At 43.2% G+C, this 14,211-nt stretch overlaps 1 protein-coding gene across 1 annotated transcript; it reads right to left on the bottom strand.

Annotated features, from left to right (window-relative positions):
• Positions 1-1,454: 1,454 nt before the first annotated feature.
• On the bottom strand, positions 1,455-4,609 carry C7H15orf48 (chromosome 7 C15orf48 homolog). The gene is made up of 5 exons (XM_005559440.5): positions 4,564-4,609; positions 4,387-4,449; positions 4,133-4,218; positions 2,746-2,806; positions 1,455-1,934 (listed from the first exon to the last, which is right to left on the bottom strand). The coding sequence occupies exons 2-5, from the start codon at positions 4,420-4,422 to the stop codon at positions 1,866-1,868; spliced, it is 252 nt and encodes an 83-aa protein (XP_005559497.2). The 5' UTR covers positions 4,423-4,449; positions 4,564-4,609; the 3' UTR covers positions 1,455-1,865.
• Between the last annotated feature and the right edge of the window lie 9,602 nt (positions 4,610-14,211).

Below are 14,211 nucleotides of genomic sequence, written 5' to 3'. Positions count from 1 at the left end.
TGACTTTTCATTGAACATAAGCATAAAAATGAATAGTTTTCCCTATTATCTTTGGGTCTTCATTCCAAAGGCTACCATGTCAAGTAAAACTGTAAGTTTGTTATGCTTTTTCTTGTTAATCTGTCTTTTGTTATAGGGGTGTCAGCCATGATCTAATGGAGAGGAAAGGGATCACTCCTTTCCTCAAGTGATCAGGTGGGTGGATCACTTGAGGTCAGGAGTTCAAGACCAGCCTGGCCAACATGGCAAAAACCTGCCTCTACTAAAAATACAAAAATTAGCCAGGTGTGGTGGTGGTACATGCCTGTAATCCCAGCTACTGGGGAGGCTGAGGCATGAGAATTGCTTGAGCCCTGGAGGTAGAGGTTGTGAGATGGTGCCACTGCACTCCAGCCTGTCTAGTCAAGGTGACACAGCAAGACCCTGTCTCAAAAAAAAAAAAAAAAGAAAAAAGAAAAAAGAAAAAAAGTTAATGAACTTAGGTATCTACTTAGGAGAACTGAAAATATATGGCCACACAAAACTTTGTATATGGCTGTTCATAGCAGCATTATTCATAATAGCCAAAAAGTAGAAACCACCCAAATGTTCGTCAGCTTACCAATGGATAAGCAAAAATGGCATATCCTTACATTGGAACAGTACTGTCAGAAAAAGTAATGCAACACTGAATATAGACATGGTACAACATGGATGACTCTTAAAAACACGATACCAAGTTAAAGGAGCCAAACCCAAAGGTCACAGATTACATGATTCCATTTACATGAGATGTCCAGAATGGGCAAATCCATGGAGACGGTTTGTTAGTATTTCCCTGGGGCTGGGAGCAGAGGGATTGGGACTAGGGAAATGACTGCTAATGGTACAGAGCTCTTTCTGGGGTGAGGAAAATGTTCTAGAATTAGGTGGAGATGGTTGCACAACTTTGTGAATATGCTAAAAGCCACTGAATTGTGCAATTTAAATGGGTGAATACTATGGCATGTGAATTATATCTCCATTTTTAAAAGAAGTTAATGAAAAGTAACTTTCTTATTTCATTTTTAAGGACAGTCAGGGGAGCCCAGGGGCATGTTGGATATGAGTGTATCTCTAGCCTTCAAGTTACCATTGGCCAGAGGGAAGAGTGGCCCCAAACTCTGAAGGGTGCTGGCAAGGTTCCCCATCTTCCCCGCCCCAGTCCCCACAGGAACATCACAGTATGACTTGGCATCTTTAGGGCAGATCTCAGTATGCCTTGCATTCCAGCCCACCTCCAGAATCCCAGCACTTCCTCCAAGATCAATCCTCCTGTGAGTCTCCAACCTCATCCCCACTTCATTTTCCTCATTGTACTTATCCCACCAAATTTTGGCTTTGTTAGCTATACTGCAAACAGTAGGTGCTCAATAAACTACTAGTGAATGAATGAACTTGGGGGAAAAAAAGCTTACACAGAAATCTGTACTGGATGTTATTTAAAAGATGAAATTTAATGGTTCAAATGTATTTTTCTCCCATAAAAATATTTTCTCTTCCATTTAAATATATATCTAATCTTTGAGAAATCTTGCACAAATGGCATTTTATGACAGACGATCTAATTTACAAAGCTTTATAAATTTTAAGAAAAACATTCATAGATCATGAACAAAAATTTCAATATGCAACATTCAAATTTACAAGAAAATAAGCACAAACTTTTCGACAATGCAGTTATTGCTGTGCTCCTTTAATTCCTTATCTGGAGCCCAAAAAATGTAGACAAACCCTAAAAATGCAGCAGAAGCACTTCCGCACACTGGTGTCCAGAATCTAGTTTGTGCGGAAATGTTTCCACTAGATTTATAGAGTACTCTTTGAAATAAAGAGGCGAGGGCTGGTCATTTGGTCGCCCTTCGGACCTTTTGCAGCTCTTCAATGGGCTTCCATTGTTGGTTGATTGTTATAAGCTGAAGGGAAAAAAGGAAAAAAAAATTGTGTTAAAAATTTGACTTTCATTTGCCTGTCCCTCTTTGGGATTTGTCCACACTCTCCTTTAGAAGAAGCATCACCATTGTGTTTGTACCTACCTCTTTCCATCTCTAAAACATGCACAAAATAGTAACGTGAGCTTTTTTCTATCAGCCCACCTTTTTAAAAAGCCCTTGGGTTCCTAAGTGTTATGCAATCAGAGGGAAAGATCACACATATGTGCCCTACTTTCACTTAGCAGTATCCAGATTTTTTAAACACAGAGTCTTGCTGTGTTGCCCAGGCTGGAGTGGAGTGGCACAACTGCAACTCACTGCAGCCTCTGCCTCCCAGGTTCGAGCAATTCTCGCGCCTCAGCCTCTCCAGGAGCTGGGTTTACAGGTGCGTGCCACTACGCCCAGCTAATTTTCATATTTTTAGTAAAGATGGGGTTTCACCACGTTGGCCAAGCTGGTCTTGAACTCCTGACTTCAAGTGATCCACCCGCCTGGGCCTCCCAAAGTGTTGGCACTACAGGTGTGAGACACCGTGCCTGGCCAGTATGCAGATTTTTATGTTTGCCATGTATTATGTGAGCCGTAAGTTCCAAAAGTGTATGTGCTCCTCATAAGCAGATGGACAATGCTCCTGGCCTAGAGGAGGCTCTTAAAATTTCCTCATTTTAATTACTCGATGAAGGCACAATTGATCTAAGTTACACAATAAGGGTAAGGTACTAAATCTATTTTGCTGACAAAGGTGCTAAGGTTTGGGCAAAATGGAAATCATTTGTTTTTAATTTAACAGTACCTTTTGCGGTATAGTAGGGTCCACAGTTTCCCAAGGTTCTGGATTTCTTTTTCGATCAAGGCTAAAATTAATAGAAAGCCAATTAAACATTAAAATATGTGGATTTAAACCAACACTGATACTGGGTCTATAAACGTGCTAGGGACAAAACCAATCTCATACTTAGGCATTTGTCTACTAATGATCAGGAACCATCAGTAGTAACTAAAATTGATGGAAAATTCTCTAAGGAAGTTTGAAGGTGTGGCTCAAATATTAAGCATCAATTCCTCTAAAGGGTAGGAGGTACCCTGTATTCTCTTGATGGGGCTACATTGCGGAAAGATCCCACAAACCGAATAACCATGGGAGCGAAACTGCCAAGCCAAGGACATGCAATAATGTTCTTATCTCAGTTTGTGGGAGGGGCATGTTGAACTCTGCAGGTGGTGAACTCCAGGGCTGTAGGCCCTTCTGCCAGCGGTTAGAGGACTGCCCTCTCCAGCCCTGCACCAGCCTCCATCAGTTTCAAGTTTATCTTTTCCTCATATTCCAGGATACATGTTTTTGTTTTTTACTTTCTTCTACCCAAAGTTGAGATTAGGTTCATCCTAGACAACTGAATCTATCAATTCTACCACATTAGTAAAAATCTAATAAGCTAAATTTTAAAATTTTAATTAAAATGATTGCTTTATTGTATATATATATCTCCCAAAACCACTAAAGAACTTTAAATTTCAAAACTTAAAAAAAAAAAAAAAAGCAGCTTTACTTCACTGCCGGAGAGTGGAGGAGGGCCAATGGGTAAAAGAATAAACACAAGAAATAAACTAATTTGATTAATATCATGGGTTTTTAAATATTTTGTCTTTCTTTTTTCTTTTTTTTTTTTTTTTTTGAGACGGAGTCTCGCTGTGTCGCCCAGGCTGGAGTGCAGTGGCCGGATCTCAGCTCACTGCAAGCTCCGCCTCCCGGGTTTTTACGCCATTCTCCTGCCTCAGCCTCCCGAGTAGCCGGGACTACAGGCGCCCGCCACCTCGCCCGGCTAGTTTTTTGTATTTTTTAGTAGAGACGGGGTTTCACCGTGTTAGCCAGGATGGTCTCGATCTCCTGACCTTGTGATCCGCCGTCTCGGCCTCCCAAAGTGCTGGGATTACAGGCTTGAGCCACCGCGCCCGGCCTCTTTTTTCTTTTTTAAATTTTTTTCTAATTTTCATTTTCTGACCCATTGGTAGACAATATCATGAGTTTTCCGATAAAAGATGTTTTTTAACCCTGACTCCCAGTTCACAATTTAGCATTCTTATGCATGGGAAAAAAATAGGAAACTTCTATCGTACATTTCATAAACTAAAGGTCAACCAAACACTGCCAAAAACGTTTTTATAAATTGAGACCTACTTACACCACATCGGTTTTCCAAAGAGAATACACAGCAAAAGACGAGGCTCCACCCGCCGCCACACTCACGAACAGCACCAAGGGAATGAGCTAACAGGTAACAGGTGGAGGGGACACATTCGGACATTTCAATATGAAACGTTTGAAACAGCAAAACAGCTATATTTATCTTAAATACTTTCTTCAAAATCTGTGCTATCTTTTCATCTTTAAAAATTAAAACTTCAGTCAAGATTTTCAATTGTTTTAAAAACTTACTTCCTTCCTTTTCATCAGGAGTTGGAAAAAGCTCATGATGACTTCAGCGAAGAATTGCCAAATCTAGAAATTAACAATCCAAAGTACGGATCACCTGGTGGGCGCCAAACCGTCCACCGCGCTCCGCAAGCCAACCGCGGGCCGGCGCGTCCGCGTCTCCGCAGATGGGAGACTCACCTGGACGTGGGGCGGTGCGCACGGACGATGGTAACGCCCGGAACCCAACGGGCCGGCGGCCTCCCCACCTTATATACAGCAACCACAACCGCCCCGGGTGGGCCGGGCCAGCGCGCTCTTGTCACGCGCGTGGGGCGGGGAGCGCGCGGGAGCTGACTCGCTTTCCCCGTTGGGCACGCGGCTCCCGGGCGCCCCCTGCAGGACATTGTGCGGCTGACGTGAAGCGGCCGAACGCGGGCGCTGGCGCCCCCTGCCGCTCGCCGCGGTCTTCCTTACCTGCCGACCCCGGTAGCTCTTGGCCACCCCTGGCGCTTGTGAGGAGTTTGAAGGTTTGGGGAGTAGGAGGTGGAACCCCTAAGAGGGGAGCGCTGATAGCCAAGACCTGAGGGAAAACCAACCCTTCTAAAAGGGGATCCGGGCCTGGCGCGGTGGCTCAGGACTGTAATCCCAACACTTTGGGAGGCTGAGGCAGGAGGATCACTCGAGTCCAGCCTGGCCAACATGACGAAACCTCTTCTCTACTTAAAAAAAAAAAAAAAAAAAAAAAAAAAAAAAAAAAAGAATTAGTGGGCGTGCTGGTGCGTGCCTGTAGTCCCAGCTACTGAGGAGGGTGAGGCGGGAGAATCGCTTGAGTCTAGGCCTTTGAGGTTGCAGTGAGCCAAGATTGCACCACTGTATTCCAGCCTGGGCAACAGAGCCAGACCCTGTATTAAATAAAACACAATAAAACAAAATATTTAAATAAGCAAATAAACAGTAAAAGGGGGTCCGGAAAAATGAGCCGCAGACCCGAGGGTCCCAGGAGAGGCTCCCCGGTGCAGGCGGGTAAATTAGAATTAATCCAATCACATTAAAAGCTCCAAAAATGTGGTGCTGTGCACATATGGAGATCATTAAAATTAAATTGTAAAGTTTATTTCAGAATAACTCCCAGGGAGTCCTGACTTTTTCCGCCAAACAACAACAACAACAACAACAAAAACAAAATAAAACAAAAACCCTAGGTTGAAGGAAAACAAACAAAAGAATCAGCTGGGGAGGTTGTCAGGAGAAGCTCTTTCTGCAAACGACCCTGCCAGCTGGCTTCGTCCTTGGGTTCCCTCCTAACTCTCCCCTAAGCCAGCAGCCTCACCTTGCAGTTTGTCGCGTGGGCTGCAATGGTAACAATTTCACAGAACCAGGGGCTGTGTGTGTGCCAGACATTGAGCCGGATTCCCCTCGGCATTTTTGCAAGGTGGGTGCAAAGTCTTATTAAGACTCAGAGAGGCTCTGGTCACGTCACTGGTAAGTGGCGGCGATGCCATCAGAACGCAGGTCTGTCTGGTGCCCAACACCTTGGTTCTGTCTGCACCCCTCTCGTAAATACTGCAATAAGTAAAGGACCGGTTATTTTAAAACAAATAGTTTGAAGTTCAAGCTGTAAGTTAAAGTTAAAAGGCAACATCTTAACGTTCCCTGAAATTGGCTAGACCCTGCTCTGTTTCAACCCCATTTTCGTTCTCAGTCTGGGTTTTGCAGTCAAATGGACCTGAGTTCAGAGCCTGTCCCTGCTATACTTATTATTATTAATAGCTGACTTGAAGTAAATTACTTAACCTTCATGAGTTTCAGTTTATATATCTGCAAAATGGGGGCAAACCTAGCGGGGGAGAGAGTTGGAAAAAATGTTAGAATATATGTAAAGCATTCTGCCCTGCTTGTAGTAGGCACTCAACAAAGTTACTATATGCAAAGATTTGTTTTTTTGTTTGTTTGTTTTGTTTTTTTGACCCAGAATCTCACTCTGTCACCCTGGCTGGAGTGCAGTGGTGTAGTCTCGGCTCACTGCAACCTCTGCTTCCTGGGCTCAAGTGATTCTCATGCCTCAGTCTCGTGGGCATCTGGGAATACAGGCATGTGCCATCACGCCTGGCTAATTTTTGTATTTTTAGTAGAGACAGGTTTTGCCATGTTGGCCAGGCTAGTTTTGAATTCCCCTCAATCCGCCCCCCTCAGCCTCCTAAAGTGCTGGGATTACAGGTGTGAACCACCACACCCGGCCTCAAAGATCTGTTTTATGTAAGGCTGATCATAAATGTAGTTTCCCACTCACTTACTCTGGCAAGGGTTCTTACTGTTTAACCCCAGAGCTGTAAATAGAGACATTTGCTGATTGGATGGATCTATGTTATATACTTCAAAGAAAATTCAACATTAATTCTCCTTGGTTTGTATTACCTAGAATCAGAGAAGCCTTTTAATGCAAGACTTCTAAGGCTACTTCTGTCAGAAGGTTCTACAAAAAAAGTCTCATGTTATTAACAAAGAGAAGTTTTTCTAGGATGGAAGGAGAAGTTTTTCTAGGATGGAAGGATGGAGGGAGAGAGAAAGAGAAACAGGACGAAGAGAGAGAAGAAAGAAATCTTACAGTAGTATTTCATGACCCCAAAATTGAAATTAGAATGAGTAGCCATTGCCTATTAATGACCTTAACCACAGAACTGTGCTTGGCCAGTATCATTTCTTTTCAAAATGTAATGCAGTTTTTTGGTAGTCTAGGCATTATTCTGAGGATGGAGGCATAGCAGAATTAAAAAGAGTAGTAAGACAAAAATCACTTACTTCAAGGTGCATGCAATTTGGTGCCCATAGATAACTCTAAAGCAAGGCATGATCTGTTGCCAAGACAGGTGATTAGTTCTAACTAAGGGGGTCTAAGAAAACTTACCAAAGGTGGGGTATTTATCTGAATATACAAAAAGACAAATCAACTGTAAAAAGACATTTTGGGGGCAAGTGGGAAACTTAAATAGGATCCAGACATTAGATGATATTAAAGGGATATTAAGTTTCTTAGGTGTGATAATGGTATTGCAGTTTTATATATATATATATCTCGGCTCACTGCAACCTCTGCCTCCCAGGTTCAAGCGATTCTCCTGCCTCAGCCTCCCGAGTAGCTGAGACTACAGGTGCACGCCACCACACCCAGCTAATTTTTGTATTTTTAGTAGAGACGGGGTTTCACTGTGTTGGCCAGGATGGCCTTGATCTCTTGACCTGGTGATCAGCCTGCCTCGGGCTCCCAAAGTGCTGGGATTACAGGTGTAAGCCACTGCGCCTGGCTGGCGGTTATATTTTTTAAATGGCCTCTCCCTTTTTTAGAGTTTATATGTGGAAATATTTAAGGGAGAAATATTATGTTGTCTGGACTTTACTTTAAAATACTTCCACTAGGCCAGGTGCGGTGGCTCATGCCTGTAATCTCAGCACTTTGGGAGGCCGAGGTGGGTGGATCACCTAAGGTCAGGAGTTCAAGACCAGCCTGGCCAACAACTCTACTAAAAATACAAAAAATTAGCTGGGTGTGGGTGAGCGCCTGTAATTGCATAATCCCAGCTACTCGGGAGGCTGAGGAAGGAGAACCACTTAAACCTGGGAGGTGGAGGTTGCAGTAGGTCAAGATCACGCCATTGCACTCCAGCCTGGGCAACAAGAGCAAAACTCCATCTCAAAACAAAAACAAAAATACTTCAACTAAAAAACAAATTATAAATATTTTACAAAATAATAATTATTTAATGTAGGTGATAGGTATGTGTGGGTTTGTTATACTCTTCTTTTTATGTATGTTTGGAAATGTTTAAAATAAAACATTTTTAAAATTCACAAATTGTAGGTAGTTACAGATATAATTTGTCCATATAACCTTTAAGATCTGCTTATTCCTATTTGCAGCAATAAAAATTAAACCCAGAAAGCGACATTTTTCTTCCTTTTCATAATGCCTGGGTATATCAAGCTTTTGAGAGATCAAAGTCAATATGTAGTTTCCCTGCTTCAAGAATTATAACACTGTGCTTTGGGTGACTCATTTATATTTTACTGTTAAAAATATTAAGGCAAATGCAGCAATTTTGAATTATTTACTCAATAAATTCTGTTGGCCAGGTGCCGTGGCTCAGGCCTGCAACCCCAGCACTTTGGGAAGCAGAGGTGGGAGGATCACTCAAGGCCAGGAATTTGAGACCAGACTGGATAACATAACATAGCCAGACTCTACATTTTTTTTTTTTTGAGACAGAGTTTCACTCTTACTGCCCAGGATGGTGTGCAATGGTGCAATCTCAGCCCACGGCAACCTCCGCCTCCCAGGTTCAAGCAATTCTCTTGCCTCAGCCTCCTGAGTAGCTGGGATCACAGGCACGCGCCACTATGCCTGGCTAATTTTTTGTATTTTTAGTAGAGACAGGGTTTTACCATGTTGGCCAGGCTGGTTTCTAACTCCTGACCTCAGGTGATCCACCTATCTCGGCCTCCCAAAGTGCTGGGATTACAGGCGTGAACCTCTGTGCCCAGTCTACAAAAAATTGTAATAATTAGCTGGGTATGGTGGTGTAGGCCTTTAGTCCTAGCTAGTTGGGAGGCTGAGGCAAGAGGATTGCTTGAGCACAGGAGCTTAAGGTTACAGTGAGCCATGGTTGTGCTACTGCACTCCAGCCTGCAGTGAGACAGAGTTTCACTCTTATTGCCCAGGCCGGAGGGCAATGGTGTGATCTTGGCTCACTGCAACCTTCACTTCCCGAGTTCAAGCCATTCTCCTGCCTCAGCCTCTCAAGTAGCTGGGATTAACAAGCATGTGTCACCACATCGGCTTTTTTTTTGTTTTGTATTTTTAGTAAAGATGGGGTTTCACTATGCTGGCCAGGCTGGTCTCAAACTCCTGACCTCAAGCGATCCGCTTGCCTTGGCCTCCCAAAGTGCTGGGATTACAGACGTGAGCCACCGCGCCCAGCCCAAAACCCTGTTTCTTAAACAAACAACAACAAAAAACTGTCGCCGAAACAAATACAGTTGACCCTTGAACAACTTGGGGGTTAGGGGAACTTACACACCCCTGCTCTCCACACAGAAATCTGCATATAACTTTTGACTCCCCCAATATTTAACTACTCATAACCCAGTATTGACCAGAAGCCTTACTGATAACCTAAACAGTTGACTAACACATATTTTGCTTCTTATATAAAGGTCTTACAATAAAGCAAGCAAGAGAAAATAACAATGTTATGAAGAAAATCATAAGGAAAAGAAAATATCGTTCTTTTTTTTTTTGAGACGGAGTCTTGCTCTGTCGCCTGGGCTGGAGTGCAGTGGCAAGATCCCAGTGCGAGTAGCTGGGACTACAGGCGCATACCACCATGGTGGCTAATTTCTTTATGTTTTAGTAGAGACAGGGTTTCACCATGTTGGCCAGGATAGTATAGTTCTTTTTTTTTGAGACGGAGTCTTGCTCTGTCACCCAGGCTGGAGTGCAGTGGGACGATGTCAGCTCACTACAACCTCCGCCTCCTAAGTTCAAGTGATTCTCCTGCCTCAGCTTCCCGAGTAGCTGGGATTACAGGCATGAGCCACCGTGCCTGGCTGAGAAAATATATTTCTATTCATTTAGCAAAAGTGGGTCATCAGAAAGGTCTCCATCTCTTCAAATTGAGTAGGCTGAGAAGAAGGAAGAAGAGGAGGGGTTGGTTTGCTACTTCAGTGTGGCAGAGGTGGAAGAAAATTCACATACAAGTGGACCCACGCAAATCCCAGCACTTTGGGAGGCCGAGAGGCGGATTACCTGAGGTCAGGAGTTCGAGACCAGGCTGACCAACATGTTGAAACTCTGTCTCTACTAAAAATATAAAAATTAGCCAGGTGTGGTGGCGGGTGCCTGTAATCCCAGTTACTTGGCAGGCTGAGGCAGGAGAATCGTTTGAACCCGGGAGGTGGAGGTTGCAGTGAGCCGAGATCATGCCACTGCACTCCAGCCTGGGTGACAAAGTGAGACTCCGTCTAAAAAGTAATTAATAATAAGTGGACCCAAGGAGTTTAAACCTGTGTTGTTCAAGGGTCAACTGTATGTGACTCAAGAACCTTCAGATTTTCTGCCCTTTTGCCTGAGGTTGTGAAGTCAAGACCCTAGAAAAGAAGTTTGTCATTCAGTTCTTTAGCAATAAGAACACTTCCCACTCCAAAATGTAATGGAATTCATAGCCTCACCACTAGCAACTGGAGAATAGACATGAAATTAGGGTCCTCCCTGCCCCCAAACCCTGTGTACTGGCCAGGGTGCCCAGAAGGCACCACCAGGCCAGTACTGCCTAGGTGACCAGAATGAGAAACAGGCACTTCCCAGCCCTTCAGACCCTGGCAGCCCCCAAAGAAATCCACTCAAGGACACTCACCAGCATCACCTTCTGTGGCTGCCCCAGAGCCCATAATCCCTTGGGGGGTCTTCCCCACCCACCCCCAGTTACCAGCAACTTGTAGAGCCTTTCTCTAGCTACTACCACGTAGGCTTGCAGGGGCAGGGAGACATGGCTGCTTGGTTCCTACCCCAGGAATTTAGATTTTTTTTTTTTTTTAAGATGGAGTCTCGTTCTGTTGCCCCGGCTGGAGTGCAGTGGCGCGATCTTGGCTTACTGCAACCTGTGTCTACCGGGTTCAAGCAATCCTCTTGCCTCAGCCTCCCAAGTAGCTGCGATTACAGGTGTGAACCATTACCCCTGGCTAATTTTTGTAGAGATAGGGCTTCACCATGTTAGCCAGGGTGGTCTCGAACTCCTGACCAGCCTGAGTCAGGTAAGGTGATCCGCCCGCCTCAGCCTTCCAAAGTGTTGGGATTACAGGCGTGAGCCACCATGCCCGGCCAGGAATTTAGATTTTAATCAGCCCACCTCAGGCTTTTATGAGAAAAAGAGAGTATTTCATTATTAAATATTTTTTGTTGAAATTCTTTCTCCCTGTTCCTGATGGTGGATGTGTTCATCCTGACACCTCATCCTTCAGTGGCTGCCTTATGACCAGGCGTATAACACTGGATTTGCTGAATTTTGGGGGTTCCAGGGACGTTCTATATTGTTTAAGGTTAGTCAGCCTTAAGCAATAATGTGGCCCAGAAAGCAGTTTGAATTCAGTTTATAGGGAAAACTGTTTACACTTCCCGGTATACCAGAAGAAAGGTGTTAGAAGCTGGTGTTTTAACTTTTCTCGCAGATCAAGAATATAGCTTTTGGAAGTTGCCCAGAGCCATTCTAAAATCAGATTGGAACAGGATCAAAGAAATTCTTGATCTCATTATGTCATCTATTGAGCATTTCAGTCAGGAGACACATAGTCTTTGTGCTCAGGAAGCTTCCAATGTTCTGCTGAGAAGTTACAGAGTCCTCCCTCTATAACTGCAGGGAATTGGTTCCAGGACCCCGCTCAGACACCAAAATCCAAGAATACTCAAGTCCCTGATAAAAGATGGTGTAGTATATGCAGGTTGCCTACACACGTCCTCCTGGTTATACTTTAAAAAACATCTCTAAATTACTTATAACACCTAATATAATATAAATGCTATGCAAGCAATTGTTACACTGTTGTTTTTTATTTATGATTTTTTTTTTTTTTTTTGAGACAGAGTCTCGCTCTGCCGCCCAGGCTGGAGTGCAGTGGCCCGATCTCAGCTCACTGCAAGCTCCGCCTCCTGGGTTCATGCCATTCTCCTGCCTCAGCCTCCCGAGTAGCTGGGACTACAGACACCCGCCACCGCGCCCGGCTAGTTTTTTGTATTTTTTAGTAGAGACAGGGTTTCACCGTGTTAGCCAGGATGGTCTCGATCTCCTGACCTCGTGATCCGCCCGTCTCGGCCTCCCAAAGTGCTGGGATTACAGGCTTGAGCCACCGCGCCCGGCCTATTTATGATTTTTTAAATTTGTATTTATTTGAGACAGAATCTTGCTTGGTCACCCAGGCCAGAGTGCAGTGGTGTGATTTTGGCTTACTGCAACCTCCGCCTCCTGGGTTCAAGCAATTCTCCCACCTGAGCCCAGAGTAGCTGGGATTACAGGCGCACCCCACCATGCCCCAGCTAATTTTTTGTATTTTTAGTAGAGATAGGATTTCACCATGGTGACCAGGTTGGTCTTGAACCCTTGACCTCAGGTGATCTGCCCGCCTCGGCCTTCCAAAGTGCTGGGATTATAGGTGTGAGCCACCACACCTGGCCTATTTTTTTATTGTTGTATTGTTTTTGTTTTTTCAAGTATTTTCAACCCACACAGTTGGTTGAATCTGCCCATGTGGAACCCACAGATGTGGAGCGTTGACTTTAGTTACAATTTAAAAAGACATCTTCAAATCAGCTCAGCCTTGAACAAGCATGGTCGCTAAATTACCAGCCTACTAGAAACTTTCTGGAAAAGAAAGACATCTAGCCCACAGCTAGATGTCTGAGTTAAGGGGTTCAGGCCAGGGTTTATCAGGTGCAGGATGGCTGCCTTGTTCAATAAGATCAATAACCAACAAAGAAAATGTATAGTAAGAATTCCAGTAAGTTTTCTAGGTATATTCCTATACTCAAAAGCAAAGGTCAGTGTGTTAGAATAATTTTGAGTATTTTATACCTATAAATCAGGTTTTTTCCTTAATTATTCCCAATAGTCCTGGCTGCACTCAGCAATAGGAAACTTTCCAATAACTCCTTAACATTTTATGACTTCACACATTTCATGCAGTAGTCTCTCATCGTACCCTCTACTTCTTTTGAAGCACTTCTTACCATTGTAATTAATTCACTGACAATTTGTCTGATGCCTGCCTTGTTCACTGGATGTTCCAGCACCCAGCTTAGGACCTTGTGAGTGGAGAATGGCCTGGTAAGATGTTTATCAGATATTGTTAGGTGAGAAGAACAAGAGTTATGCGGTATCATTCCTTTCTGGTTTTAAAAATTATCTATACATGCGTGAAGGACTGGAAGGTTAAACACTAAAGGATTTTTTTATGTTTTTGTATTTTCTAGTATTCTAAATTATTTTGTAATAAATGAAAATAAAAATGTACATGTAACCTGTCTCTTTAAAAACTTTAAACTACTTGCAACTACAAAAGGAAAAATAGCAATATAGTGGAGAAACCAGACAATACTGCAAACAAATGATCAAAATTAACATCAATAATGTACAGACGACATGTGCCTTCAGCTGTGATGCTCTGAGAACACAATGCCCCTATGTATGCTCCATTGGTAATACATAACCTACATCTACCATGACAAAACATCAACTACAAGTCCAGGAACGAACTGTTCAGTAAAATAATTGGTCTATACTCTTCAAAAATGTCAGGGTCAAGAAAGATTGAGAAACTGTTTCAAGTTAAGAGGCTAAAGAGACATGGTGACTAAATGAAATGTGTGATCCTAGACTGGATCCTGTAATGGGGAAAATTATCATATAGGACGTTATTGTGACAATACACGAAATTCACTGGATGATAGATTAGAATACTGTGTCAGTATTAAATTTCCTGAATTTAGTCATATAATAACCTTATTTGTAACAAATATACACTCAAGTATTAAGGGGGGCAGGGGACATTATGTATATAATCTATTCTCAAACCACTCAAAAAAAAACTGTGTGTGTGTATGTGTGTATGTACAAGGGGTGGGGAAGACAGAGAAAGCAAATGTGGCAAAATGTTAAAAATCAGTGAATCTGGGTTTGAGCACATAAAAATTCTTTGTACTATTTTTGCAACTTTTCTGTAAGTATGAAATTATTTCAGGGTTTAATAAAAAAGCAATCACCCAAAACCAACCACCCCTTACAACAAAAATCAACACACACATAC

The sequence above is a fragment of the Macaca fascicularis genome, chromosome 7 (assembly GCF_037993035.2).
Source record: "Macaca fascicularis isolate 582-1 chromosome 7, T2T-MFA8v1.1".
Lineage (NCBI taxonomy): Eukaryota > Metazoa > Chordata > Mammalia > Primates > Cercopithecidae > Macaca > Macaca fascicularis.
The sequence above is the reverse complement of the archived record's forward strand: the minus strand, read 5'-3'. Positions and strand labels throughout refer to the sequence as shown.